The sequence below is a fragment of the Mustela nivalis genome, assembly GCF_964662115.1.
Source record: "Mustela nivalis genome assembly, chromosome: 11".
Classification (NCBI taxonomy): domain Eukaryota; kingdom Metazoa; phylum Chordata; class Mammalia; order Carnivora; family Mustelidae; genus Mustela; species Mustela nivalis.
The window spans coordinates 96140552-96168394 of NC_139030.1; the positions used below are offsets into that span (position 1 = coordinate 96140552).

General features: G+C 43.2%; 2 protein-coding genes across 4 annotated transcripts in view; both read left to right on the plus strand.

Annotated features, from left to right (window-relative positions):
- The window catches only part of KLF7 (KLF transcription factor 7), a 90260-nt gene extending 71766 nt beyond the window's left edge, over nucleotides 1-18494 (plus strand). For all 3 annotated transcript variants that reach the window (XM_082689111.1, XM_082689112.1, XM_082689110.1), the window contains 2 exons: nucleotides 4889-5012; nucleotides 12180-18494. In XM_082689111.1, coding sequence (XP_082545237.1) covers nucleotides 4889-5012; nucleotides 12180-12231 — 176 coding nt within the window. In that variant the 3' untranslated portion in view covers nucleotides 12232-18494. The remainder of the gene's footprint in view (nucleotides 1-4888; nucleotides 5013-12179) is intronic.
- Nucleotides 1-27843, plus strand: part of PLEKHM3 (pleckstrin homology domain containing M3) — a 1279556-nt gene that overhangs the window by 834238 nt on the left and 417475 nt on the right. The window lies entirely within an intron of this gene.

Sequence of the window (27843 nt, forward strand, 5' to 3'; positions counted from 1 at the left end):
TCACCCCCCCCCCATGGAGGATGGGTGGGGGCAGGGCTCTCGAGCAGGGACCTGAACGAGGTGAGGGAGCAAGGATTTCAGGCAGAGGGTTAGTAAGTGAAAAGGCCCTGAGACAGGATTAGGAGATAAGATGAGAAAGGGGCCAGATCATATTGACTCTATACCGCAGGGCTGCACAGGCTTTTGACTTGAATTCTGAGAATGACAGGAAGCCACGGCAACACTCACACTGTAATTTCTTCCTAACCTTGTTTGGGTCATGAACTTCTCTGGCAGAATGGTGAGGTCTGTGGAACGCTTCGTAGAATTATTTCAAATGCACAAAATAGAATCCAGGGGATGTCAGAAAAACCAATCATATGGAAGTATAGAGACTAAAGTCCCCCATGAAGGACCCACCTGCACAGATTATATTTTCAAAGGATTCCTCATACTGCTGTGGGCAGAATGGGCAGCGGGGACCAAGTCTGGAAGCACCAAGACCAGTGGGCTTGGAGCCAAGCTTTTTCTGTTTATCCTATGGGGCAGCGGTCTCTAAAGTAGGGTGTACATCATAGTCTTTTTGAGTGTAGGAAAAAAAAATGTAAACCTTCTATTTGTATTTAATTTACTCTCATTCCTCTTAATTTCTGTATTAAGAGCATATTTTATAATATCCTAACATATTAGGACATCAGTACATTTATATAATTCATGAATAAATCTTTTTTTATTGGAGGTGCATGTTCAAAGGTATTTGTGTGCATTTTGGCCAATCAGATTTAATGATCGTGATGTAGAGAGAGTTACTCTGGAAGAAACTAAAAAAAAATGCCATTCTGGTTTAGCCCGCATTCCATTTCAGAGGCCATTCTGGGGGAGAGCATGAATTCTTGCCATGATTCAACCTTGCTAAATGTCAAGTCCTGTTTCTCAAGCATCCTTAGCTCTCCTTAAGAACCCTTGGATGGCTGTAAATGTATTTACACCTGATTAGACCTACTATCACCTCTGAGGACACACATCTCCTGGGGTTAATTTCCAGATAGCAAAAGTGATTTTGATATTCCCCTTGCAGTTCAGGGGGTTTCTGACAGGGTCTGCATTTCTGGCCCCGTGAACTATGCAGGCACTAGCATGCTACCCGTCCATCCGGTTTGTGCCGTGCCCGCCTTCCTCCGCCTTCCAGACTTGCATCCTGATGTCTTAAGCCTCTATCCCATCTGCCTGTCTCCTACAGACCTCTCCTAAACATTTCTGATCATTACTGAGTTGCCATAAGCTGAAAGGCAGGCATTATCCCAGGTGCCATACAGTACAGCATTGGGCAAGGGTAAGCCATTTTCTGTTTTCTACCCAGTTATAGTGCCTGGAGTGGAGCAAGGAGAGAAGCAGGGTGCAAGAGAGGGCAGAATGAAGGACATAAGCTGATTTTGCATGAAGTTTGCTCCAGTTACAACTGACTGCCCTTTTCTCGCTTTCCCCCTCCTCCCTTTCTTCCTCCTACCCTCCCTCCCTCCGTCTCCTTTCTCCTCCCTTCTTCCTTTCTTTTAGAAAGAAGGCTATTCTTCTATAAAGAGAGAAACCCAAGCTCTTTATGACATACACAGAAATCTTTAGGTAGGCTGTTCAGAAGAAAACTAATGCATTGTGGATATTATAGGTGGTTCTGCCCCCAAGCAGTGGGTGCTGGTGTCTAGGGAGGCGTGATCTTGGCCATGCAAACTACTGCCAGAGGATTTTCACTGCTGCCTTGGAAGTAGACACTGGTTTACAGAACCAGACATGGAACCTGGAAATGAGGCCAACCTAACGCTACCATTTCTGAGCCCTAAATATGAAGTCTTCGTCCCAATTTTTCTATATATTTTCTTGCTCCTCTGATTTCTGCACTCTGCCTGCATCAGGTACTGCTCCTTCATGTGGTCAAGTTCGTTCCTGGTTATTTTAAGGTCATATTAGTGAGTTTTTGCAGAAATGGCAATTTATAGGTAAAAGAATCAGACACTGGAAAAGAGCTTGATGAAGCACCATAATATATCTTGGTAAACTATCAGGGCACAAAGGAGCTGCTTCTGCTAGCAGGAAACAATGTTAGGTGATACAACTCAAAGCCAAGTCAAACTATCTGTAGTCTCTGTCTATACCCTGGCAAAAGGGATACTGAAATAGCCACGGGATAGGTAATTGGTTTGTTCCATAAGTGAGTCCACATGATTTTCTGGGAAGCAAATAAATCCTTAATATTAATTGTCAAAACAAAACAAAACAAAACTATTTTTTTAAAAATTCACCAAGGGGAAAACCAAACAGTTTGAAATAATAATTTTTCAAAAATACCGGAAGACATCCTCTTGAACCTCCATTTTCTCTTTGTCCTTCCTCTGTCCTTCAAAATGTGGTTGCGTGTGATGGACGGATTAGTTCGATTGCGGGATTGATTCTGGGGACTAGATGTCTCTGCTTGTTGCTGTAGAATGTCGTGGGTTTTCCAGATGCCTTGTTGCATTTGAGGTGTGTTGGGTCCCCCAGGTTCCAGGAACCTCCAGTGTGACTTGCCTTTGAAAACCTCAGGGTGTTGGAAGGTATTGTGAATTTCTAAAGTGCCTCATTCTCCTTTTTTGTTTGTTTGTTTGTTTGTGCCAGATTTCCTTGAAGTAATGGAGCCTGTTGGGCAATCAATCACTTTAAGTAAATGTTGCCAACACACCTCTCAGGGAGGGCACACGTCTCTCCGACTGGGGTCTCTGCAACCCGTTCCTTCAGAGCAGATTGAAAGAGCACTGGGTTTTTCTGGCACATTCTCCATCCGTATACTGAGAAAATACTTAAAACTTAAGAACACTGTTATTTTAATATTTAGGTTGCCCAGAGTGATTCCAGACTCAGCTGTCTGGAGCCTGAGCTCCAGAAGTTTGGGGGGACAACCTTTAGACAGCTTCTGAGAATATAGGTGTACGTGGGAAGAAGAGAACTTGAAATTAATAGAATATTTACCTTGTATCTGGCTCAGGATATGTGTCCTCTACATAACAACATATTTAAACCTCCCAGCAAACACGAGACGCTCAGCCCCATTTAACAGAGAAGGACACTGAGGCCGATTCTGTAATGAACTCTTAATGAATTGCGATCCCAGGCGTGTTAACTCCAAAGTTGATTTGACAACCCCCCTTCTGCTACTTCTCTTCAGCACGTGTAATTTTCTAAAATTTTGGCTTTAAGGATCCAGAAGGTGAACTTTTAACACTGCTCAGTGATTCTTTTTTTTTTTTTTTCCTGGTTTCCAAAACTGAATGGGTTTCCTCCTGTGCTTCTAGCCCTCCTTCCTGTCCCCTTGGTTCCTTTTAAAAGCAATACCTGTATTTCTCATTCCTCTTCTCTATGGGCCTTATAGAGCAGTGGCTCACTAGGGCATCGATTTAATGAAATAAAATTTTCAATCATGTTTGGTTCAATTCTAGGTGATACAAATAAAGAATTGTGAGCACTTTGTAGTCAGGTTTAAAGGGAAGGAAAAAGGTGGAAAGAAGAAAGTGGGTCAAGTATAGTACCTGTGCAGTGTCTCCTTAAGCCCTGCCTCATGAAGGTCTGGCTATTAAAAATAGAGCAATAATGGGGCAGCCGTAGCACTACTTGGGCACCTCTGTGCCCTGGAATTGGGGGTTTGGCAATTTATAGCATTTACCAGGGATGTGAATCTTAAGTGAGCCAGCCAGCGTTCTGATTGATATGTAATACCTGTGGATATTAAGTTATGCTCTCCGAACACTTTGAGTTATGTACTGGTATTATCTCTAGAAGAACAGAGACACAGACAGGTTTGTTAACTTGCCCGGGGTTAGACAGTTAAGGGCAGCACCAAAAAGCTGGGTCCCAGACGGAGGTCTTCAGAGCTCACGACCACTGCGCTAACCTGCCTCTCAGTTATGAAGGCTCAGTAACTCTCACGATCTCGTGGGGTTTTTAGGATTCTTTTTCTTCTTAATCAGAACCAGCCCACCATACAGTTGGAATGGTAAATATTTGCCATGTTTGGTGACAGACGTTGATGGGTCAAAGGAAAAGGTCTAAGGAAAAATCGTGTACTTTCTCTCACATACCCGTCCGTCTGGATTTACTGTGCAAAAAGGTCACTTGAGCACAAGAGCTTGAATTTCGTACTTACAAGCAGCTTCACTGTGGCTAAAACCTTGCTTTACAAGTTGGCTTTAAAAATATTTTATAATCCTCTGTTTCTCTCTCTCTAATATGACTGGTCTGCAGCCATTAAGTTAGGGGCTTCTTAAATAGGACTTTGTGACTGCTTTTTACATAAAGGCCAGGAATCTCAGGTGATTTTTGTTTTACTCCTGAGTCGTAGCCCTCTCTCCAGACTGTCCATCCACTCGCATTTACTGGAAGAACAGTGGTTCTGGGAGACCTGAGCTGTCAGCTCCCTGGCTCCAGTCTGTGGTAGGAGAGAGAAGGCTAAAAAAAGGCTGAAATGGTAAATTACTGTAGGTTCTGGGGAAAAATAGAATTAGAAGCATTTGTGGTTCCGATGAAAATAGCACATTTCCTTTCTGCTTGGACAGTGGGGGTCAAAGTGCTCCAGGGAACAGAAAATAAATAAAAATTGATCCCTCACCCGTTGAAGGAAATGCTCTGACTCTGGGAACCGAAGTGACAGCTCCAGGTTAGAGGATCCTGCGAAACCACTTCTGAAGGTTAAAACAACAGCAGTCACAGCAACAACAGAATACCAGGAGCCTAAAGAAAATGGGACCGGCTGTACTGGGAAATGTAGTCTTTCACGAATGATTTATACCGCCTCTTTCCCAGACGATGGATAGGTGGCAGAACCAGATCAGGCGTGGGGCCCTTTTGTTCCCTTTGTTGATCATGGTCGTTCCGTCTCTTCTTGTAGGTGAGAAGCCTTATAAGTGCTCCTGGGAAGGGTGTGAATGGCGTTTTGCACGAAGTGACGAGCTCACGAGGCACTACAGGAAACACACAGGTGCAAAGCCCTTTAAATGCAACCACTGCGACAGGTAAAGAAACACAGAAGCTGCTGGGATGGGGAGGGGAGAAGGTGAGGTGGGTTGGGGTGGGGGTGGGGGCTGTCTGTGTGCTCCCGGGGCTATCCCAAGCCTCTGCCTCAGACACTCAGGACCGCGCATGCCTTTTTGTTCTCCAGAGAAAACCCATGAGGTAAGGGTGCCTTCTTGCGTATAATCCAGAGATGATATGAATTGTTGGTTCAGGCACACAAGTATTTACTGAACACCGGCATTGGGTCAGGAATCATGTGAGCCACTCAGTGGCAATAAGACACAGTTCTACCCTCGAGGAGAGGATGTGACAGATGATTTTACTACAATATGAAAAGTAATAGGACAGAGAGTGGTCACCTGTAGCTGTTTCTTCTGATCTTTTTATTAACATCAATACCATTTTTCCTGATTCTTAATAACGTGAAAGAGTAGAAAGCCTGCTTAACAGAAAGAAGGTTACTCATAAGGCTTTCCTCCAGAGTGTTATTAGAAATGAATTTACTGGAGAGGGTACCCATTCTTTGGGGGCCTGAATCATTCTTTTTCCTTTGAAAGTAAGTACAAAGGTCTAAAAGATGGCGAGCCTTTGAGAACTTATCCTATAATTCAATTTCCAACCTTCAGCATTTGGTAGTGGAAGAAAGAGCACGTAGCAACAGATACTACACAAGTAATAGTATCTGACAGCCCTGGCATTATCAACCAATAAACCCCAAAATGGAGACTCTGCAGGCCAAGGTGAAGGCAGGATTAGGTTTAGACATAATCAAATAATGGGCTTGCATCTGAGCATGTTATCCTTCTAATCCTATTTCTGTGTTTAAAAGGAAGCTTAAGAAAATTAACCATCTTTTTAATGCAATACTAAAGGTCTCAGTTATGATGAGAAAAATGCTTCTAATACGATAAAAGCCCTGAAAGCCTCAGGGTTCCCCAGCTTGCAGGATGGCAGGAGGGGTGTGCAGGATGTCCATAGAGGCCTGGCTCTCCGTGGGAGGAAATGGGATGGCTTTCCCATCCTGCCTCCCAGTCCCTGCACCAGCCACTCCCTGCACTAGGCCTTCCTCTGTCCTGGGTGTGTGTGTGTGTGTGTGTGTGTAGAGCAATAGTGGCCAAATCTCCCTGCACTAGGCCTTCCTCTATCCTGGGTGCGTGTGTGCGTGTGTGTGTGTGTGTGTGTGTGTGTTTGTGTGTATGTGTGTGTGTAGAGCAATAGTGGCCAGATCTCATGGGTGGCCAGTTGGCTTGGTGCTCCTTTAAGATGCTTATGAAGGAACATTCATGTTTTTCCTCCTTTTTTTCCTGCTTCCTGAAGAGGCTATTTTCCTCTTATCTTCATTCTTTAAGAACTAAATAAAGCCCCCACGCCTCCTGGAGTCCAGAGATAACCTCCCGCCCCAGAGCTGAGGAAGTCCACGTTGGGAAGCTATTGTCTCTCATTCCCTTGGAGCTCTCTCCTCTGCTCCCCAAGATCACAACCTGTTTTTTGTTTTTTTGTTTCTTAATTTCTACCTGCAAGGCCCCCTGAATTGATGTGAATCAGTGGCTGTTTTGCTTCTGGGGAATATTTCTCCTTATTTGACATCTTTCCTCAGTTGCCACCTCAAGTTCATTTCTCTTTAGCCCCAGCCACTAATAAAGAAGCTGAATAGAGGGTAACTCTTTGCCCACAGTTCTTTGAAGAAGAACATTATATCAACTGGGATGAAGATGAATCCCCTGTGAATTGGCGAAGTATAGCAGTAGTAGGCATACACAAAAGTCGCCCATCCCTGAAGGGTGATAAGGCTATTGTGTGGAGAGTGTGTGTTATGGACTACATTCATCCTTAGAAATGGACAAAGAATTCTTATTGGGAAATTGCCAGAGTTCGTCTTCCTCTCTGCAGATCAACTGCCTTATTGAGGAGTTTACAACTGTCCAGCAGTTGATGTACTAGGATTAAATCTGACCATTTGTATGATTTGTATGGAGACCTATTTCAAGCCAACTGGGTATTTCAGGGAAGGACGTGTCAGAGATGGTAATTTGGTTAGCCTTTTGCTTTATTTTTCTTCACCAAATTCTATAGTTCCCAGAGCTAGAAATTTGCTGAGCAAATGGTACAAATTCTATGACATGGTATTTGGGGGAGATTGTGATTTGGGGGGGGATGTGGGTCAAAGTCCTGTGGGCTTTGGCCAAGAGTAAGTGCATTTTCAACACTGTCAGAAAAAGGGGTTGGATCTTCATTAGTGTCTCACGACCAGCAGCACCTTATGTTTCAACTGCAGTGACTGTGCTAAGAATAGAGCAGGTCCGGGAGGTGGCGTGGGGAATTGGAGTGGTCCCAAAGCAGATGAAAGGAAAGCCTGGCGTGACTGGGAGCTGGCATTCCTTAGAGGACTTTTACCTTCAGAAAAGAGGGCATCTGTAGCCCTTAGCAGGACTCTAAATCCTGTAGGTGATACAGTGTGTATAAGCCCAAGAAACCTCCCTCTTCTTATAATTCGAGAAATCAGACCACTCTAGAGGCTAAGCTGGGAGTGGGACTTACTATCTTTAAAGCATGTACCAAGTCAATTTATACTTTTATTTTGCCTATGGTGTAGACTGAAAAAGAAAATAAAAGAGTTTTTCTTTATTTGTTTGCTTTACTTATATTTAAAATTACTAGATGCCACAAAAATGTCTGTATCTCTGGCTTTGTCTGGAAAAATCAGAAGATCTGGTAATACTCGGCTTACATTCCCATGTGGCCATAATTTTCTGAAGCTAAATAGTAATCACTCTCCCTTTGTGATGGCCATGTGATCAGTAATTTTTCACTGTTCCCACCACTCCCTGTGGTCTCCCCAATATGAAGCCAGACCATCCATTGCTATGTATCATCACGCTTGCCCAGTTGTGTCCTCTTACAGAAGAGGAATATTTCTTCGTTTCTGAAGGTATGTGCTATGGTGAGTGCTGTGAAGTGTAAACCTGGCAGTTCACACACCTGTACCCCTGGGGCTAATAATACATTATATGTTAGTTAAATAAATAAATAAATAAAAAGGGGGGGGGGGAAAGACAGACTCTGACAGTCCTTGACCCACTGTACTCATTTACTTTGTGGCCCAGTCTCTGAGCACATTGGGTTTTGTGATCTCTTGCTTCAGGTTTGGGTTGGGGGAGAAAACAGTGAGACTCTGCCACTTCCTTGCCATCAGATTCAACCATATAGCCCAAGGTCTGACCAGCTGCTGGAAGGATGAGGCTTGTTTCCCAGCCCATACAGCATGGGGTTGGTGGTGGTGGTCCACAGGGCTGTTTCTACTGGTGGTGATACACGGACCATTGTTCTGCCAACTCAGCGAAATTGCCATTTAGGGAGACTGCTTATCAGGGTAGTACCTTCAAGATGTTGGGCTGCTGAGAGGACACATTTTGATCTTTGAGTCAACCCACTTATAGGTGGTGACAAACCAACCTATATCTAGCCCTTTTGGTGCCCTGGAGGGTTGCTGTTGGCTTAATGCCCACGTGACTTAATTGTGCCTTTTTCAGAAGTCAAGGGAAGTGACAATAGTGGTTTGCCTAGTTCTCTGTAATAAACAAATTTCAATCATTAAGGACCTTCTTATTTAAGGTCATCTGACTACTACATAGTCATAAATACTCTCTGGGGCTGTATTACCCTTAGAATCATTTGATTCCATATTTCTAGATGTGAGTTTATCTGTTACCTTTACTATTCCTATGTGGAGCTCAGTACGTGTAAATTAATAAGTATAAATTAATCATGGCTAAGTATCTTGCTGGTATATTGAATTTAAATAAAACCCCCATGGTGAGGGACCTAGTCGAAATTCTAAGCACCATATATGTATGAGAATTTGAAGAAATAACAATGCTGGTTCGATTCAGGAGGAATGCGATTAGATTTCATACCATGTTAAATACTTGTTGTTGTTGTTTTTAAATTTTCTTTTTTCCTGCAAGATCTCGAAGCATAAATGTAGATGCTTGTACATATATTGCTAGATGCCCAGCACACGGTGGGCAATTGGGAAAGGCAGAATAGAAGGCTGGAATGCATAGGTCACTGAAAGGTGTCTGCAGATGAAATTCTGTATCAAGAGTGCTATTTCCCTTAGGTTTTCAGGACATAGAAAGGAAAGGAAAGAGGTTTGGACCCCAGGCCAAAGCCTGTCCTTACCCACTACCATCTGCGATCCCTCTCTTCCTCCCTGAGACAGGCAGGATTCCTGGCGCCTGCTTTGTTACTTTCTCACAGGTGCTCACAGCTCAGGCCCAACCATACTGACTTCTGGATTCATTTTCTAGTTGCTGCCATTAAAAATCACCACAAATTTAATATCATCTTTATTTAACTTTACAAATGATTTATCTTCTAGGTACCTTCTTATAGGTAACCTATAGGTTAGAAGGTCACTCTGGACTACAGTTAAGTTATTGGCAGGGATGTGTTCTTTTTTCTAGAAGCTCTAGAGAAAACCCATTTCCTCATCTTTTCCAGCTTCCGGAGGCTTCCGGAGGTGGCCTATATCTCTTGCCTGCTCACCCCATCCCTCCATCATCCAAGCTGTTGAGTCCTCCTATGCTGCTCGCTCTCTGTGTTCTCTTTGAATTCCCTCTTCCGTTTTTAAAGATATTCTAAATGACTTTGACCCAACCCAGATAATCAGGAATAATCTCCTGATTAGCAAATTAATTTCATCCACAGCCCTAATTCTCCTTTGCCATGTAACCTAACATATGTACAGTTTCTGGGGATTAGGTGTAGACATTAAGTTGGGGGGAACCCATTATTCTGCTTGCGATAATCTCCTGAAATTGATAGCTCAGTCTCCCTTCTCAGTCTATAGAGTACATGTGGCTAGAACATGGGCTCTGGGGTCATAGTGCTTAAGTTCAGATTTTGGCTCTGCCTCTTTTTAATGACTATCTCAGCTGGTAGAAGAGATAAGAATGGCATCTTTATAGAGTTCTTGTTAAGGATGTTAACTTTAAAAAGGAAATGCCTACAAAAAGAGCTTCCCAACTTAGATCATCTTTCTCTGGGCTGTTTGGATGAAGGAAGGAAGAAGGGAGGGCAGAAAGGAGGCGGAGATGGAGGGAGGGAAGAAAGAGAACGGGCAGTGGGCAATACTGATGTGCCCTCAGGACAGGAGAGGTCAGGGGAGTTAATGGCTGAATTCCCTAAAGGCTGTATTGCTCTTCTGCATACTAGTGACATCAAGCACTTATTGTTAAAGAATATTTGTCACTGTTTTATGATAAATTAAATCCCCTTTTGATGGCATTCTAAGGGATTATCCAAATATCTTGCTTATATTAAATTAGGGCCTGAAATAAGTGGGTAATAATTAGAATTATAATTATTTAATATTATTAGATTACATTATTTCCTACTGTACCTTCCCATTCTTATGTGTTTCTCATTTTGCCTTGCTTCTGTGTTAGTTCATTTCCTTGGGGTTCTATCCTGTACATGTGCCTATTTAAAAAATCAACACAGAGTGGGTGGAGAATGTAGGGGTCACAAGATAGGGTGGGTTTTTTGTTTGTTTTAAGAGAACAAACATGGGGAAATCCTGCATGGAACAGGAAATCTTCTAACATGAACAGGGCAGCTTGCTAACATCCTAACGAGAAACTGGACTGTGAGCATGTCTTGGGCCTTGGGAGAGTCTGGGAATATCTTCACAGGTAATAGCTGGCCAGTTTCAAGAGAAGAACCCAGAGGGAGAGCACACACTCAGAGTTAGGAATGATTGCTGTCTCGTGTGCTGATTTTACTGTGATTCTAGCCAGAGCCTTAGACTGTAAGCTGCAGGGATGTGGAAATGCCCACTCCATTAATTATACAGATGCAGAAACTTAACTCAGGCTGGTGTTAGCTTTGAAGGGTATTTATTAGCTCAACTGACTAACGAGACCAAAATTAGATTGGTCTTTAGGTTTGGCTGGATCTAGGGTCTCAGATGTTGTCATCAAGCCTCTTTCTCTCTCTTTCTATCTTACTGCCCATTTTTCTCTGTTGACTTCATTCTCAAGCAGGCTCTTTCCCACATGGCCATATGGACACCAGCAGCTTTAGCCTTCAGTCTTAATAGCACAGCAGCCCCAGTGGGAAAAGAGCTTCTCTTTTTGAATAGTTTCAGCAAGTGTTCCAGGACTGGCTCTCATGAACCTTGATGGCTCACATGACTGTCGCTTAATGACCACCATGGCCATAGCTTTAGCCTTAGGAGGAGGGTCAGCCCCATACAACTGGGAGCACAAAAGCACAGCTACCCAAGAGAAGATCAAGTTTCTGCTGCCAAAGGAAAGGGGGAGGAGTGAAGATAACCACTACCTTTGCTCTGAGGCTGAGGAAGGCACTCAGTGTTGGCCTTCAGGGATCAAGAAAACTGGGTGTTTGAAAGGGTGGGCATTCGAAAGAGGGGCTTGCATATCTGACTGGGTTTTAATCCCAAATCTTCCACTAACAAGCTACGTGACCCTCGCCTCAGCTTCATTACCACGCGTACACACAAGTGTGAAGGGTGAACACTCAGCATGGAAGGTTGCCAAGAATGGTACTAGGTCATGTTGGGGAAATGCCTAGCGCTTGCTTGCATGTTATCTTATTCTCAATAAAGGTGAGCTCACTTCTCCGTTCTTTTTCTTGACTTGGCATAAAAGAGACCTGAAGGCACCATTGGATGAAACAATTTCATCATTTTCTACCATTCTTCCGGTATACGGGCATGTCCTGTGTTCCTGAAGCACGTCCCAAGTATTAGGTTCTTCTTTAGTAATGACCACTATGATGATAGTTAACATTCACTGACATTTACCATGTGACAGGCAATATTCTAAACACATTATGTAGATCATCTCATTTAATCCTCAGAACCAGTCTATGAGGTGAGTGCTGTGATTGTCCCCATTTTACTGAGGAGGAAGGAAGGCACAGAGAGGTCAATATGCTCAGGGTCACACAAGGATTGGAAGAGCTGGGGCTTGAATCCACGCAGTCTGACCTTGAGCACCTTCCCCAAACAGTGCCTAGTTTCTCAGTACATATGTACTGCCTTTCTTTGAGGTAGGGTTAATCATTTTCTAAGGGGTTCTGGAAGTTGAGTTTGTTGCCTGGACACCTCTTATATCCTTGTTGTTGTTTATATTTCCTAGGTGTTTTTCCAGGTCTGACCATCTTGCCCTCCATATGAAGAGACATATCTAAAACCCCTAAAGGCCAGAGTTGCCATGGCGTCGGCCGTTGTCTGAAGGAAATGCCGTGAGGCCGGGGGCTGGACTTCAGGCGGGGATCCATTGCCTCGCAGAAGAAAGTTCTCACTCATAAACCTCTGTGTACACACACACACACACACACACGCAGACACACACACACAGACACGCACACACACACACGCACTCACATAGACCCACACACACGCACTGTCATGCACTCAGCTATATTTAAAATATATACGTCTATTCTTTATGCCTTGCCCTTGCCAGATGGTAGAAGACGAAGAAGGAGGAAACCAGGTGAACTCAGCAAGGCAGACTGGCTGCTTACTTCAGCACTATTGGAATTATTTCCCGCTGTTGCCAATGGAAATCAAAGAAAATGGATGTGACGTCTCTGCAGGTGGACAGCAGTAAGAGGGGCTTATTTAACTTGCTTCTCAGTGCAACTTGATAGGAGAATACAACGTCGTAAAGTTGCATATGTGTAGCACTAATGTTTCTTTTTAAATAGTTGGGGGAAAATGACCTAGAAAACCAAATTGCAGTTTGGTAGCCAAAATTAACTCTTGGTTTATTTGTCCTTTGTGTGTGAAAAGTCCTACTATTCCGTGCGTCCGACTTCCTCACAGAACTGTTGATCGGTTTTGGTTCTTCTTAGTACTATTGAGATCTTTCGAGTCGATACCAACGGCCTTAGCGGCGGCAGACTCTGGAATAACACCTTACACCTTTCTGGCCTGCATTTCTCTAGACTTCACTCTCAAGGGAGGAGTTTTCTTTTCTTACTTTTTGACTCTTGCACACCATATGCACTAGGGATTCTGGAAACTTCTAGCATGACTGCAAAGTGGCCAAGAGAATAAAGTCCTTGATGATAAATCACAGTATATCCCTTGAGCCTCACCTTATTGCCAGTGCTAGATTTTTTCTTTTTAATCTCTCTGTTTTTGCTAACGAAAACTTGAAAAGCTTATTTGGAAGCTTAAATGTTTTATCTTTTCTCCATGGACTAAACCTCTCCAGGACTCTCTCGGCACCTGGATGTCCAGCTCTCGAAGCAGCCAATCAGATGGGACATCACAGTTCTGTCATCCCCCTTGAGGTATCGTGACCTCAGCGCATAGTGATCAACCCCGTGCTGTGAGTCATTGCTACCCTATAACCAGTTTCAGCATAGATGTCGCTAGTCTCAAAGGGCAGCTGCATATTTAACCTAACTCTGGGTTATGACCTGACAAAAAGCCAAAAATATCACTCTTTCCAGGAGTGGGGAAAATGGAGGATGCCTCCCGAGTCTAGTGGCTTCAGAAAACATCATCCTATCTTCCTCTCTCATACCCACTGAGCTCATACGCCCCCACTTGTTAAAACACACAATTCAAAATGCCATTGTGGGAATGAAGGGTGGACATTTAAGGAAAGGGTTGAGAAGTTTCTCTCGTGGTCTGAAAGGAGAGACACGTTTCTAATTCTTTTTGGCTAGACCCATCATGACCTGTGACCTAGAGCACCCAGGATCAACAGAGGCCTCCCATTTACTCTGCAAGCTGACTCCGAGGGGGTTCACATTCCTCACTTTCCATCCCACACACATCCAATATCGGTGTCTTCTCTACCCGCATTCTTAGCTAGCTGGCACTGGCCTCAACTCCAAAGACTGCCTTTAGGACCATTAAATGGCCTATGCAAGCAAGCGGGGTGGTTATTAGGACAGATTGTATATTTTGTATATTCTGGGACCATCCCTTCAAGACACGTCTAAAAAACAAAAAATGGCATTTGGTCCGCACATGGTTGCTGCTCCTTCCTCCCAGCTGGCTCCCCTTCTGCCCTCCTTTGACTGTTTGACTCATTGACTGTTAAAATGCCACCCCATACCTATTTGGGATGCAAAACTGAAGTCTTTAAAAGGAAATAATAATATAAGAAACACAAATACATGTATGACAGCAACCTTCAAGATCCTTGGCATTTGGTTTCTCAGCTCTCTGCAACCTTTGATTTCCCTGAAATGTTGACAAGTGCCCATCAAAGGGTAAAGGAGCCTCCTGATCACAAACACGGTAGCTACCGATGGGACACCTGGGCATTCTGAGGTCCGGCCCTTAAAGTTTTCTTTCTCTTTTCCCCTTTTGCAATGTAGACCAAAAAACAAAACAACAGCAACAACAACAGCAACAACAACAACAACAAGAACAAAAACCAACAACAGCAACAACAACAACAAAACAAAAAGAAAAACCACCCTAAAACACACACACATATTAATCTGCCCATTTGCTGGAGGCAATTCTGTATATGTTAGTTGGAGGGTATTTAAAAAAAAAAAAATCAGTTTTATTCCAAAGATTTAAAACTAGACATGACTTAGAAACATTTTCTGGAGCACTGCTTGCTGACAATCTCGTAGTTCTCTACTGCGTTTGAGTGCGTTTTGTGGCCAGTCCATCAGGGCGTATCATGGGATTATATTTGAATGTGTGGTACATCCTTTCTGGATGGAGGATGTGTGAGGGACCTTAAACCTCAGCTGTATTAAACTGTAGCACCTCCAGTCAGTGCACTAGATGAAACTTTAGACACCCCAGATTTTGTTGGTTCGTTGATTTCCCTTTCTGTAGCAGCCTCCGGCATGAATGCGCGCACGTACCAGTGATGGCATTAGCCGTGGCTGCCACGATTTACAAACGTTCTCTCCCTAGCTGGAGCTGCTCTTGCCTCTCGAAATGCTATTATTAAGGGTTTATAATACTGAATTTAATTTTTGAACTGACCAATGCAAGGCTCTATTAAAAAGAAAGTTTAAAAAAAAAAAAACAACAAAAAGAATGCAAAAGAGTAATCATTGCTTGTTTGCTCCCTGTTGTCATCTGTGGTCTTGAAAAGTTCTCATTTGAATGTGGCAGAACAAAGGCCCTTTGGTCCTCATCAGTGTCTGAAATGTTCAGTGATTCCTCTCTCTTTTGTATCAGTGAGGTCCTTTGTACTGTGCTCCTGACCTTCCTCAGAGCGGGGCGCGCTGAACCATGATGGTGGGGCTTGCTTGCTTCAGAGTCACTTGTGGACTGTGAGAATTGGCCTGAAATTTGGTGGGTGCTAAGTTTATGGCTTTGAAACTGTTCTTCTCTAGCCTGATTGACACCTGTGAACGATTACTTATCCATAAAAGCGAGGGTAGCACCAATCATTTTGGAAGTGGATTTGTGATAAAATGTCCATCATCTCTGAAATGGCAGAGGTGGTTGGCAAGAGCCTGCGAGAGTGAAAAGGCTCTCCAAGAAATAACCGTCGGATGATACTTGGCTCCCAGGAGGACAGGTTATTTAAAACAGTGCTTTACTGGACGTTTAAAACACACTAAACCGTTGCTTTCTCATTTAAATCGTTACCTCTTGACATTCCTGGGGATCCCAAATTTGGAAGGAAAAAACTGGCGTGGTGTTTCGTGTGGTGGTTCTCTCAAGCACATTTGATCCAGGGTTCAGAGTTTGCTGTATAGAGAAAGCATGTTTCTAAGCCATTGACAATTTTCTTTATTTCAAGTTGTGCTTCTTTCTCCTGCCACATGGCTGTAAGTCAAAGACGTGGAAACATGAAATTATAATGCTTCTCCTAGCTACTGGCCTCCTGCCCCACTAATGGTTAATTGGCCCAGATTAAAGCCTGGTGGTGACGAGTCCTGTGTCCAGAAAAAGAAATGTTCAGATTCCGTGACAAAGCTGCATTTTATAAAAATATAGGAAACCCCAAGATGAACTTCATGCTGACCATTTCCTTCTCTCTGCGTGCTTTCCCTTGCAAAGCCCTTCAATTCCCCCCTTCTCCTCCCCTCCTGTGCCCCTTGTGCCCTTTTTACATCTTAGGTCGCCTGATTATAACAGGGTAAAAAGATAGCCAACCTCACGCACGATTAGCAGAACTGATTCCTATTTTTTAAAAAATCTTCTTTGAATCTAGAAGCCAGAGAAGATTTTTTAAGGACTGTAGTTGGGGATAAGCTTCCAGATTAGCCATGTGCATTTGCATCAAAGGGGGAAATAATGGGACTTTCAGGGCAGCTCACTGAGTGCATTCAGAACATTCCGGCCCTGTAGCCCCCATGCCTGAATTCAATGGCAAAGTCATCAGAAAGTCAAAGAAGTCAAAGGAAACGAACTCCACTGGCAAGGATGGCAACATCTAGTGATCAGTTTCATTGGTTCAAAATGATTTCCTTTGTGGAAGTCGCTTTGTAAAATGTAAAATTCGGTGCAAAGTGCTTTTGTCTTCTCTTTTGCATGAGTTGGTTTTAGGAGAAGGAAGAAGGTAGGGAAAGTCGGAGAGGTGCAACACAGTTAACTGCAAAAATCAGGTTCATTGTTTCTTTCCTTTTTAAAAAAAAAAGATCTTACGAGGGCCGGCATTTCTGGCCATAATTTTGCACCCGGGTCTTTGCCAAAGTGAAAATTTGCTAAGTAGAACCTGTTTGAAATGTACTTGTGGAAGCTTTCCCTGGCCTCTTCCGGAAGTGGCCACCTGCCAAGCGTGGGGTAGGGGCAGGAGGAGGGAGTTCGAATTCTGAGTCTGGGTTGCATTTCGGTAAACATGGTGATATCTCAGTTTGGAAACCAGAGGGGCTGGCCTGAGGGTACATCAATGCCTCTTTGATGGCCTACTTTCCTCAGTGAGGATCTTTGGGAATACTTGAGATGGAACAACCAAAATGTGTCCAAGGAAACGAAAACTGCTTGTCAGTGTGAGATCTTGTGACCCATGGCCTGAGGCTTCAGGGTTTTCTCTTGTTTTTAACACTCTTCAGTCCCCTCTGCTGGTTCCTCATAGATCCCGGAAAAGGGGGGAAATTAAAGCTGCAATTCACTTTCTTCTGCGCGCCCTTCCGATAGAGTACTGTATTCTTCAGGTGTTTTGCATTTGCGTTTGTAAGTCCTCGGGAAACAGGTATCCAAAATGGCAGAGCAAACTCCTAGGCCGTCACTGCACTCATATCCCAAACCAGATACTCTTTTCAAACAGGGCTCCCTCTCAGCGGTCGTGAGGGAAGGGTGATAACGTTCTTTGTTGGGGACTGTTTATACAATTTTTTTCCACTGTAAGCTTTGGAATCGTAAATTGCTTTGACTCCAGCTTCTGTCTACTGCCATAAAATGGACCCCACGTCAGAATAATGAGGGTGGTATGTGTGCACACGCCTGGAGACGTGGGCAGATGTACCTATTGTACCTTCGCAGAAGGAAAACAGGCTACTGACGTTTAAGAGGAGTAGCCACCAGTGCCTAATATCTTTTGGGGGGGATGGATGCTTATAATGCCAGTATATTGAAACCACACTGGGAGTTCCACATGGAGGGGAGGGGCGGAGGGGGGGGTGTGGGGACATTTGAATCCTAGGCCTTTGGACTGGAGGCGGAATGATTTCTGCAAATCTAGGTCCTGAAAGGCTTTGGGGCTCATTGGCTGGTTCTCAACCCTTTTGTTTTATTTTTCTTTTCCAGCATGCATTTCCTATCTAAACCCAGACTTGGTTTAATTTCCTTATCTTTCACTTCTGCTTCATTCCAGGGAGGAAAAATACACCTATTATGGCCAAGATCTCCTTGCTAACACAGAGGCAAAAATAAATGTTTAATGTTTTTGCAGCCTCCCCTTCCTTTCCATAAATCTCCACCCCCCCCACCAAAACCCTTCTCTCTCATCACCCTGTCCCCACTCCCACCACACAACTCCCTAGTCTCCACGACTTTGCTTTCCAGTCTCTGTTATCCTCTTAACAGTTGCTTGAAGAAATTTGTTTTTGCACTATACATTTTCTTTTTGCCAGATGTGTCTAACAAGTGTGTTCGGAGAGACCTCCTCCCAGCCCCCTCCCCTCCCCCACCTCCCCCCGGTCACATTCTCTCAGGCCTTCTCTGGTATTTATAATATATCACAGAAGTACCCAGTCTTATAGCCCTCGGTTATGCCTTTTTTTGACATTTTATTTTTTTTAAGCTTTTTATATATATATATAAATATATTACTTTGTCAAGTTTTTTTGCTGTACAAAAGTCTTAAGATTTAAAACTATTATTTGTATTATATGATGGTGGTATGTTAATGTTACAAAATTATTAATGAAGAAAAAATTTATTTTTGTTACTGGTCTGTTTCATAATTCTTTTTTAAATTGGTATATTGTAAGATATCTATGCAAAAAATGTTATGTGACGCATTTTTATTTAAGAATGTAATATGTGTAATAAACAGTAGAATGTGTTTGGCCTTGGAATGCCTTCCTGAATTTCTCCGTAGCTTATTTTGTCGGGAAGAAGAAAATCCTCAAAGAGACGCAAATGGGTCCTTATATACCCCATGAGAGTTTTCATTCTCAGAGAGAGAAAGGGAAGACCAGATTATATTGGGTCATTTTTCTTGGTTGCGGAGGTTGTCAGTCATGTGTGTGTGTGTGTGTGTTTTATGGTTTCACTGAGGTAGCTCAATGCCCAAATAAGATGGAACTCTGAAGACAGTTCATTTCTTTGAGGGGAGGGGAGCAAATGGTTGCAGGTTATGAAAGCAATATTTTAGAATGAGGTGGATTATGGGATGTTGTTTGTTTCAGGGGTTAGGAGAGGCTTATTGAAAGCAGTTTATTTGGTGAGAGACGGGGCAAGTTTGTTCTGGGACAGTGTTCAATAGGAGCATGTTTAGAAAGGATAACTGGAAGCCGTCTGTGGAGGAGGGAAGAAGGGCCAAGCCCTGGGGGGCATAGGTGAGGGGAGGGGAGGAGGGAGTCTGCGTGCAAGAGATGGTTGGGAACAAAGTGAGGAAGAGAAGGCTGACCAGAGGTAGAGAACTTCCTCAGTAGCCCCATGGAGGGCAGGAAGGTGGTTGCAAAAATAAGCAGCCTCAAACAGGAAAAGAGGCAGCTGAAAGCCTTAGGGGAAACTCTCAGACCCAGAGAAGAACACTCACTAAAATCTTCTCTTCCACGCACAACCTCCAGGCAAGAACATCGAAGTAAGGAGAAAGGTCGAGAACCTAACTGATGTTATTATCCCAGCATCCCTTGCAGGGCGATTCCCCAGGAGAAGTGGTGTCGTTAACTGGAAACAACACTAAACACCTCTTTCACTTCCCGGGGACACCGCACTCCTCAAGCTTTCTTCTCACGCTTCGGATTTGGAAACTGATACAATGGTGAGTAACTTGAGTTCCCTCATCAAATGAATCTGACAAGAAACTCTTCCTTAAATTTTCACACACACACACAAAAAAAACCTGTGGTGGCAGTGACCGAACTTACTGCCTTGGCACCGAGATGTCCCAGTCTCTGAACAGGAAAGCAGGTGTAAGGCCGGTTGCAGTGGGTGTGGAAGGGGTGCTGAGCGATTGTGTCCTCACCCTAATAAAACTTAAGCTACAAGGAACAGTAGGTGCTGCAGGGGCCAGGAAATTTTTGAAAATTGTAAATACCAGCTGCCACATCTCCCGAGCCAACAAGTGAACCGGGCAACAGGGCCACCTAAGGTTGACTGAAGAGAAACTCGGGGATCCAGGGGAAAAGTGCTGGCCCAGAGTCCACAGGCCAGTCCCCTGGTGCTTGGTCTTACAGATGCTCCATAACTAGATGAGTAACTTAATTCTCATAGCCAAAGTCATTAGCCTAGAAATTTCTTTGCAGGAGGAAGGATAAGATAGAACAAGCATTATGGGGCGCCTGGGTGGCTCAATTGGTATGAGTGACCGGCTCTTGATTTCAGCTCAGGTCATGAAGGCAGGGCCCTGGGATCTAGCTCCATGTTGGGCTCCATGCTCGGGGTGGGGGGGGGGGAGTCTGCTTGAGGATTCTCCCTCTCCCTCTGCCCCTGCCCCCACTTGTGCACTCTCTCTCTCCCTCTCTCTCTAAAATAAATAAATAAATCTTAAAAGAAAGAACAAGGGTTATTATTCTGTAATAATGAGCTGACTTACAAGAGGATAGCAAATTGGACATTTTAAGTGGAGGACAACCAGCACTGTGCTGGAATAAGGGGAGGGTAATAAGTCCAGTCACTTCATATAAGGAAATGAGATGCTTTACGTAAGGGGTTATTCTAGACAACTGAAGCTTCCACATTTAGAGACTTAACTTTTGCTTAAAGTATGTCTAAAAATACACTACCCACTTTACAACCTCTTTGAGCATCCATTTCTGCAATGCGATCTAAGTTCAGGGAGGACTCCAGGCTTTGGGATGACTGACCTCACACTAAATGATGCCACACTTTACACTCAGTGCCTCTACCTTCTCTGCTGTGCCCTCCCTATTAGAAGTTAAGTGCTCTTTGGGTCCACTTCTAGCAATATTTACCTCTTTGTCAACTAGCAGATCAGAGAAACAAGCTTGGTAACTTAGTAAGGGCAAAAATAACTATAATCCCAATTCAGGCTGTCATCTGAAAGTGTAGACTGGCTATCCTAGGGGTGTGAAGTGCATAAACCTTGTGACAGTTGTAATCTGAGGTTGCATATCCAGTTGAGGGTACTCAGAGCTAATGAAGAGGAAACTCAGAAAAAGCAGAGCTCCGTGAAGTTGATAAATAATTGAGCATATCTAGCTTATCTTGCACTCTGATTTTAGAGTTAGAAGAGGAGAAGCAAAATTTCGAGGTGACTACTAGGTGATGGTTTTCTGGGGTTCCATGATGAGCCAATTCATGATTCCTTCTCCAACATTAAACATTTTATCTGAGCTATTATAAATGATCAGCATTGACTGTCTTGAACTTAACCTATTACTATTTTTTTTTTTTAATATAGGCTCCATGCCCAGCGTGGAGCCTGAAGCAGGTCTTGAACTCACAACCCTGAGATCAAGACCTGAGCTGAGATCAAGAGTTGGATGATTAACTGACTGAACCACCCAGGTGCCCCTTAACCTTTTACTTTTTAAACAGTCCTGTCTGATCACAATATAGTTATACATACCACCATACTATTTTAAAATAACGAAATGGCAACGACATTTGTTGTCAAATGTCAACAAATGTCGACAACTACGACATTTACAGAAAGGAGGTAGAACAAGGTTTAGGTTTGTATAGAATTTTCACTTCACAATCAATGCATTTGAGCCAATAAGACTGCATAGTCATGGAATAGGTATCATTCACCACCATGACCCTTTGTCCTCACAAATACAGAACTCAGGGCTCAAGAGGGCACATGACTTTGTGAAGGCTTAGGGAGCAGAGTAAATGGCAAAGCTGGCTTCTAGGTGCCCTCTCCGTCCAGTGGACTCAACTATATAACTCACTGCTTTTGGATAACCCAGGAGCTAACTTTATGTTTATTTGTGTCTAGCCATGCCATCACCATTGACCACATTGACTTTATTTCCCCATTTCCTCACCATGATTTACAGGACATAACCCTTAATATGGATAAATCATCATGCACAGAGTTCACAGGGAAGTTAGAGATGTCTTTCAAAAATACTGTTGTACTTGAGTAAACTGTGGCTCAGAGAGGTTGCAACTTGCCTTTGCAGAACAAAGGTCAACCCAGGATTGTTGATATGCAATAATGCTCTACTAATATTGGCAGCATTTCTCAAAATTTCTTAAATTTTTGTCACTTGAGTATGACATTCAGGATTCTTGGGATGCCTTTGCACTATTACTTCCTTAATATATATATTTTAAATCAACTTACTCTTTGAAACCTTAAATACTGTTTTAAACTTTTAAACTTAAGTTTGAAAACTTAAATACTGCTTTAAACTTACTGTTTTAGTTTCTCCTAAGCAAAAATATACCTGAAAGCACTGATTCGACTATTTTCGCTTTCAATACAAATGAAAATAAATGTATAACTCAAGATAAAAATGTTCCTCATTGTGTCACATTAAAAGACAATGACTACTGGTGGTAGTAGAGACACTGTTCTGTGCCATAGTCTAAAATCTATTCTGTTCCATTTCTCTTTAGCTAATTATTTAGTCCATATGATGCTCCTTGGAGCACATTTCAAATTGAATCTAAAACTAAGTGCATGTGAAAATTTAATAAAGACTGATTTGATGACTGGGAAGTTACTTAAGGACCCAGAGGTCTCTTAGGAGGAAGCAGATAATGTGACCGTGAGTGAAGTGAGCAAGCATTCTCTGCCATGTTTTTCCCATCCTCAGAACACCCATCTTCCCTCAGGGAAAAGCACTCTCAGTGGATGGGCTCAGGGCCAATTCATGCCATTATCCAGGGAATGGAGGCCAGGACGTTAGGCATTGACTGTATCAAGGAAATCACCTATTCCTTGGGCCCCATCCCCCCAATCAATAGTCAGTGCCTAGAAACAAATGTTTGTGCTATAAAATATGATTTCAAAAATGTGCTCACCTTCATGGTATGTTTCTTGGAATCCCCAGGCCACCATCAGTACATGTGTGCGCATGCATGCGCACATGCACAGACACACACACACACTGCAGTCCCCAAATTATTCTTCCAACTATCTTCCAGACACTTGATAATCTACTCCTAAATATTTATTTTTTGCCTAGTAGCTTTCCTGTTTTTAAACTACAAGAAGCCAGAAAGAAGTAACGCTTTTTGCCTTATCCATTGTGTGTACCTTAATGTGCATGAGTTTATTTTCTCCTTTTACTAGAAAAAGCTTCAAGTGCAAGGCAGATGAGAGGTAGGGGGATTACAGATAGGAAAAAAACGTAGAAGCAGGTAGCTAACTCTGGGAACTGGAGGTAGAAAGCAGTAAGCAGCCAGGTGGGCAGCTCTTTGTCCATCTCCACAAAACACCACAGGACAGTCAAATGACCTCATAAAGGGACTGAAGCAATATTTTGTTGCCGGCAAAGTCTGCTGTAGGATCAAAATAAGAGTTTACAGGAAACTGGTCTGTAGACCTTATCACAGGAAACAGCTACCAGCAAATGGGTGCCCTCTGGTTTGATAATAATGACAATGATGGACCCCCGGTTGCTGGGCTGGGTTCTCCTCTTGAAGCACCAGCTTCCTGGGTGGTGGTCTTGTGAGTAGAAAATTCAAGTTCCCTTCATAAAAATGGGAATGTGCTTGAGTCTCTGGGGTAATGGTTAAAGGATCATCACTGATGGACTGTAAAACATATGAAAGACGAGCAAGCCGATGTATTTTCTGCAGCTCCACAACACACTCTCTTCTTTGGGTTAAGTTTGCAGACGGTTCTGAGAAGTACATGACCTGGAATTATGGGATCGCCAGTCAAAAGTTCCAGGCTATAAGAAATAAACACCCTGATCTTATTTATATGCTCTGGAGAACTCACAGAAACAAAGATGCAGATATGCCACCCGAAACCTTAAAGGAGTCACTCGTGTCAAATCTTTAACAAAATCATTTTCCATCCCTGCTTAGAAATAACTAATCACACCCTAATGTATATCATATACAAGGACAATATTAATGACTGTCTATAATTTGAATCTTGTCTTTGGCTCTGGGAACTTTTAATACCTTTCTGTTCCCAACCTTTTCTTTCTTTCTTTCTTTCTTTTTCATTTTTGTTCCCATTTATTCTCTTTTCTTTCTCGGTCCTCTCTCCCTCCTGGTGTCTTCAGAAAATCCTATATTCGTTCTCCCTCTCCAGCGTTGTCCCAGTGACCTGGCCTCATCTTTCCAGGTGCCCCTTCTTCCTCCTCCCTGCTTCCTCTTTATCTTTATAGCATCACTGTGTCCCAGTTGAAGGGTGTATGTTTTTCAGCATCACTTAAATGGTGCTACTAAGAGAATGGTTTGGATCGTTCTCCTGGTTTCTCTAGGTATGGTTAGAAAACTGCAGGATGACATGGAGGATTCCAACACGTCTTCATTTGCTCAACACTGTGATGTCCAGGCAGTGGGTCAGTCACTCAGGATATGCGTGCTGTACAAGTCATGTCCGCCACAGGCATACCCATTTGCACATTTCTACAAAGACACGTAAACTATCATGATATAATAATAAAACAAATCTCAGAGTCGGGATTGTAAAATACCAAATGTAAATATTCTCTCTTAGCTCACAGTCTTGTCCATCACATCATGGAGGGCGTGGTTGGTTTTTGCAACATCATTGTCCTCCAAATAGAAATTGAGAAATTGACTTCTGTTTAAATGCATACAGAAGCCAACTGTGTGTGGTGTTTTTCAGAGTGTGAACCAATGGCCACCCACCTCAGAATTATCAAAGGTTCTTTTCAAAAATGCAATTTTCTGAGTCTCATCCCAAACCTGAATTGGATTTTGGGGGGTGTAGGACCTAGACATCCACATTTTAACATGTTCTCTCAGGGTCCTTTTCAGAACACCTCAGAGTCTGTGGAACACTTACATGTAAAGCAAGGCAACATTTATAATTTGATGTAAGTGTTTTCTGGTTTTAATTCTGTAAAAATATGGATTTTCATATGTACTTATGATTTGCTCAGAGTATGTTTCATCAGACCTCATTGGTTTAGGGTCTGACACAGGCAAATTGCCCTCCCACCAGTTATTACTGGGGGACCTCTAACAATGTAGCTAATCAGCTAAAGTCCCAGGGACCCTCTCATGAATGTGTGTTGAAACAGACTTTCTCTGGGAATTTTCTTAGAAAACAATTCTGGCTGTAACTCTTTGGGGATTGGCAGGTTCCTCTTTGCTGGTTTTGATTCGATCTTCTTATCTGGCCTTGACAGCTCATGACCTGTGCTGAGATGATCTCTAGGAGAGTCCTAACCTAAGCATAGGAATGCCAGCCTATTACCAGGCCTGAATGATTCACCCCCTCAGGTTATAAGATCAAAATCTGGCCCCCATCCTTGGTTTCTGAGACACCAACACCCTCTCTGTGTCAAGCTCTTTTTGTTTTTTAAAACTTTACCTCCTTTATCACTGCCCCTTGATGCCTTTGACGTTCATCTTTTAAACAGAAGTCATCAGGGATTAAAAGCTTGAGGACCCCAGAGGACTCTGCTGTCTCACAGCCCTTGAGCTAAGCCCAGTTTTACATCCAGGTTTTATCAACTGAACTAGAAGAAGAAATTCATGTCACAGTTGGAGAATATGGGTTTTTCTATATTCTGAGAAAGTTATTCTAAAAATAGGCCAGTGGAAGACCTAACAGGGAAAACTAGGAGGAAAAGGGAATTTTCAAAATGATGGCAAAAACTCTCCTTGAAAATATGGACACAGCTTCCTGCTTATCTCCTTCCTCTGACCCGTAGCACCCCAGAGATGAGGTGGTTGGCTCTGGGAACAGGAAGGGAATTGCCATAAATCTGAGCTCATTTGGAAAGGGAAGGATGAAGCAGATACTCAGCAATCAATAGAGCGTCGTCTGGTTTTGTGGTAAATGTTTACGACTCTGTTGCTGGAATGTAATCCCGCTGCATCAGAACATGGGCCATTAGAGGTGAAATGAGTTCACCTAATGCCCCCCTGTGTAATTGGTATGCATCATTCTTCAATGTACAGCATCCAGAATCCCTTGCTTCCAACTAGAGAAAAGGTTTTAGATGATTCTCCGCATCCTCTTTACCTTTTATTACTTCATGATTGCCAAGAAAGAGAGAAAAATGACCCATTTCTCTTTCTCTTCATTCCTCATCTTTGCAGGATGGGATGCACAAACACCACGTAACGTTTCCTTCCACTCCTGAAAGTGCTTTTGGGAACAAGCGAGGAACTGAAAACCACAAGAGAACAGGGACTAGATTGTTCCCTCTCTGAGTAAGCTCAAGGAGGGATGCATTGCTCAGCCGCCAAAGCATGTGTTTCCTTGTCATGGAAAGGAAAGGGTATAAAAAATGCTTTGACTGAAAAGCGAGTTCACTAATTGGTTGTTAATGACTATGCAGCCCTAAATGTCTGGAATTTGGTTTAGATTCAATGTAATTTGACATTTGCCAACCATTATTAAATCCCTCTGATGCTCCCCCTGCGCAGCGGCGATGAGCAGCTGATTGGCTCTTGGGGATGGAAAATGAGGCAGGCTGGGCACGGAGTCAATGGGGGATCTGGAAGGCGGCCATCTTCACCCAGCGCCCCTCGGCTGTACCAGGCACTGGTCTTCCCTGACCCCCTGATCCCCTTCCCTGTTTCTGGAGGCTCTTTTGCTTCCCCTCATTCTCAAAGTGCTCTTCCCTGTCCAGCACTCGTTCACCTGCCCTTTTGCTCTCCCAGTTCTTCTAGCTCAGAAGTCAACCCCTCTTTGCAAAGAACAAAATTTACTACAATTGTATCGAGATAAAAAGATTCATAAAAAGCTGCAGGGGAATTTCATGACAACTCACTGTGGGTCAATTGTCCCTGAGGGAATTTGAGAGTCATCGGGCTTCCCACCCCCACCTCCATATTTTATTTCTGTTATGCTCTTTCGTCCTTCCACGAACGAGTTTTCTTTGCTTCTTCAACCACTGCATATGGTCCTGCGTTCCTTCCCCACTAGCTGCCCCCAATAAGTTCCTTCATCCCAGCCTCTACAGGACCTGTCACCTGGCTACCCACAGGAACAGATGGTCTCTGGGCCCCAATTCTAATTTCCCATGAGGAAAAATGTAAATGGCCAAGTTCAGGTCTAGGGCTCATCACTGGCTGTTAGCTATTGCAAGGGGAAGTGGGGCAAAGAGGCAAGGCACATAGTGTCTACCTTTCCAAAGCTGTGAGTGGCCACAGGCAAGAAGGAACAGACTAGCATGTCCGGTGTACTTCTTCAGGGTACTGCACAAGGGTTTACCTCTTCATTTGTCAAGTGTCTCAGAATATCCAACACAGCCTTGCAAATAGTCCTGTTTTTTTATGTTTTTAATTTATAATATACTCCCAAACTTGCATTGACCCACTCACTTTACCAGAAGCTCCAATTCCTCCTCATTCACATTTCTGCTACATCTCCTTTAAGAAGATTGAGGAATGAAGAGAGAGAGAGAGAGAGAGAAAAAAATCAAAGCACCAGAAGAACCAAGAGAAAAGCTGCAACAGTGGGGAAAAACACAAAATTCTACTAAAGACAAAGATGAGTTTCCCTATTCATGTGTGAGGCCGTGCACACAGAAAGAACAGTGGAGGAGGCGTCAGAAAACATTTTCCCAGTTCTCTAACTAGGCCTCTGGTGGGCTGTGCGACCCGAGGCAAATAAATCATTTAGACTTTCTGGACCTCGTTTTCTTTTCCTTAAAAATAAAGAGACTAGATTAGATGAATCAGTAAGTCCTTTCTTCTTCTTCAATTCTATGATGATTTCAAAAAACATTTGATACAGAAATTATAGAAAAACCATGTAGAATGGTCCCAGAGAATGGATCCTCTTTTCATTCTTTCTTTTCATTTCTTAAACAAAAATTTATCGAGAATGCTTTATTGCTAGGCAATCTCTGCCCAAGGCTCTGGGTTTGCAGATGGCAACAGCTATGATCCCTACACTCCCTACACTCAATTTAACACACTAAGGAAAACCATGATCATCGACATCGCTGGATTTCTGAGGCAAACCTTCCTTTCAGGTTTAATGCTATGTTGTGCGAGACAGCTCTGCAAGCACTAATGATGCCTGGCTTCCTTTTCTGCCACATGGGGAACGCAGCCTTCCTTCTCTCCGTGAAACCCTTAGAAAGCCTAACATTTAGGCA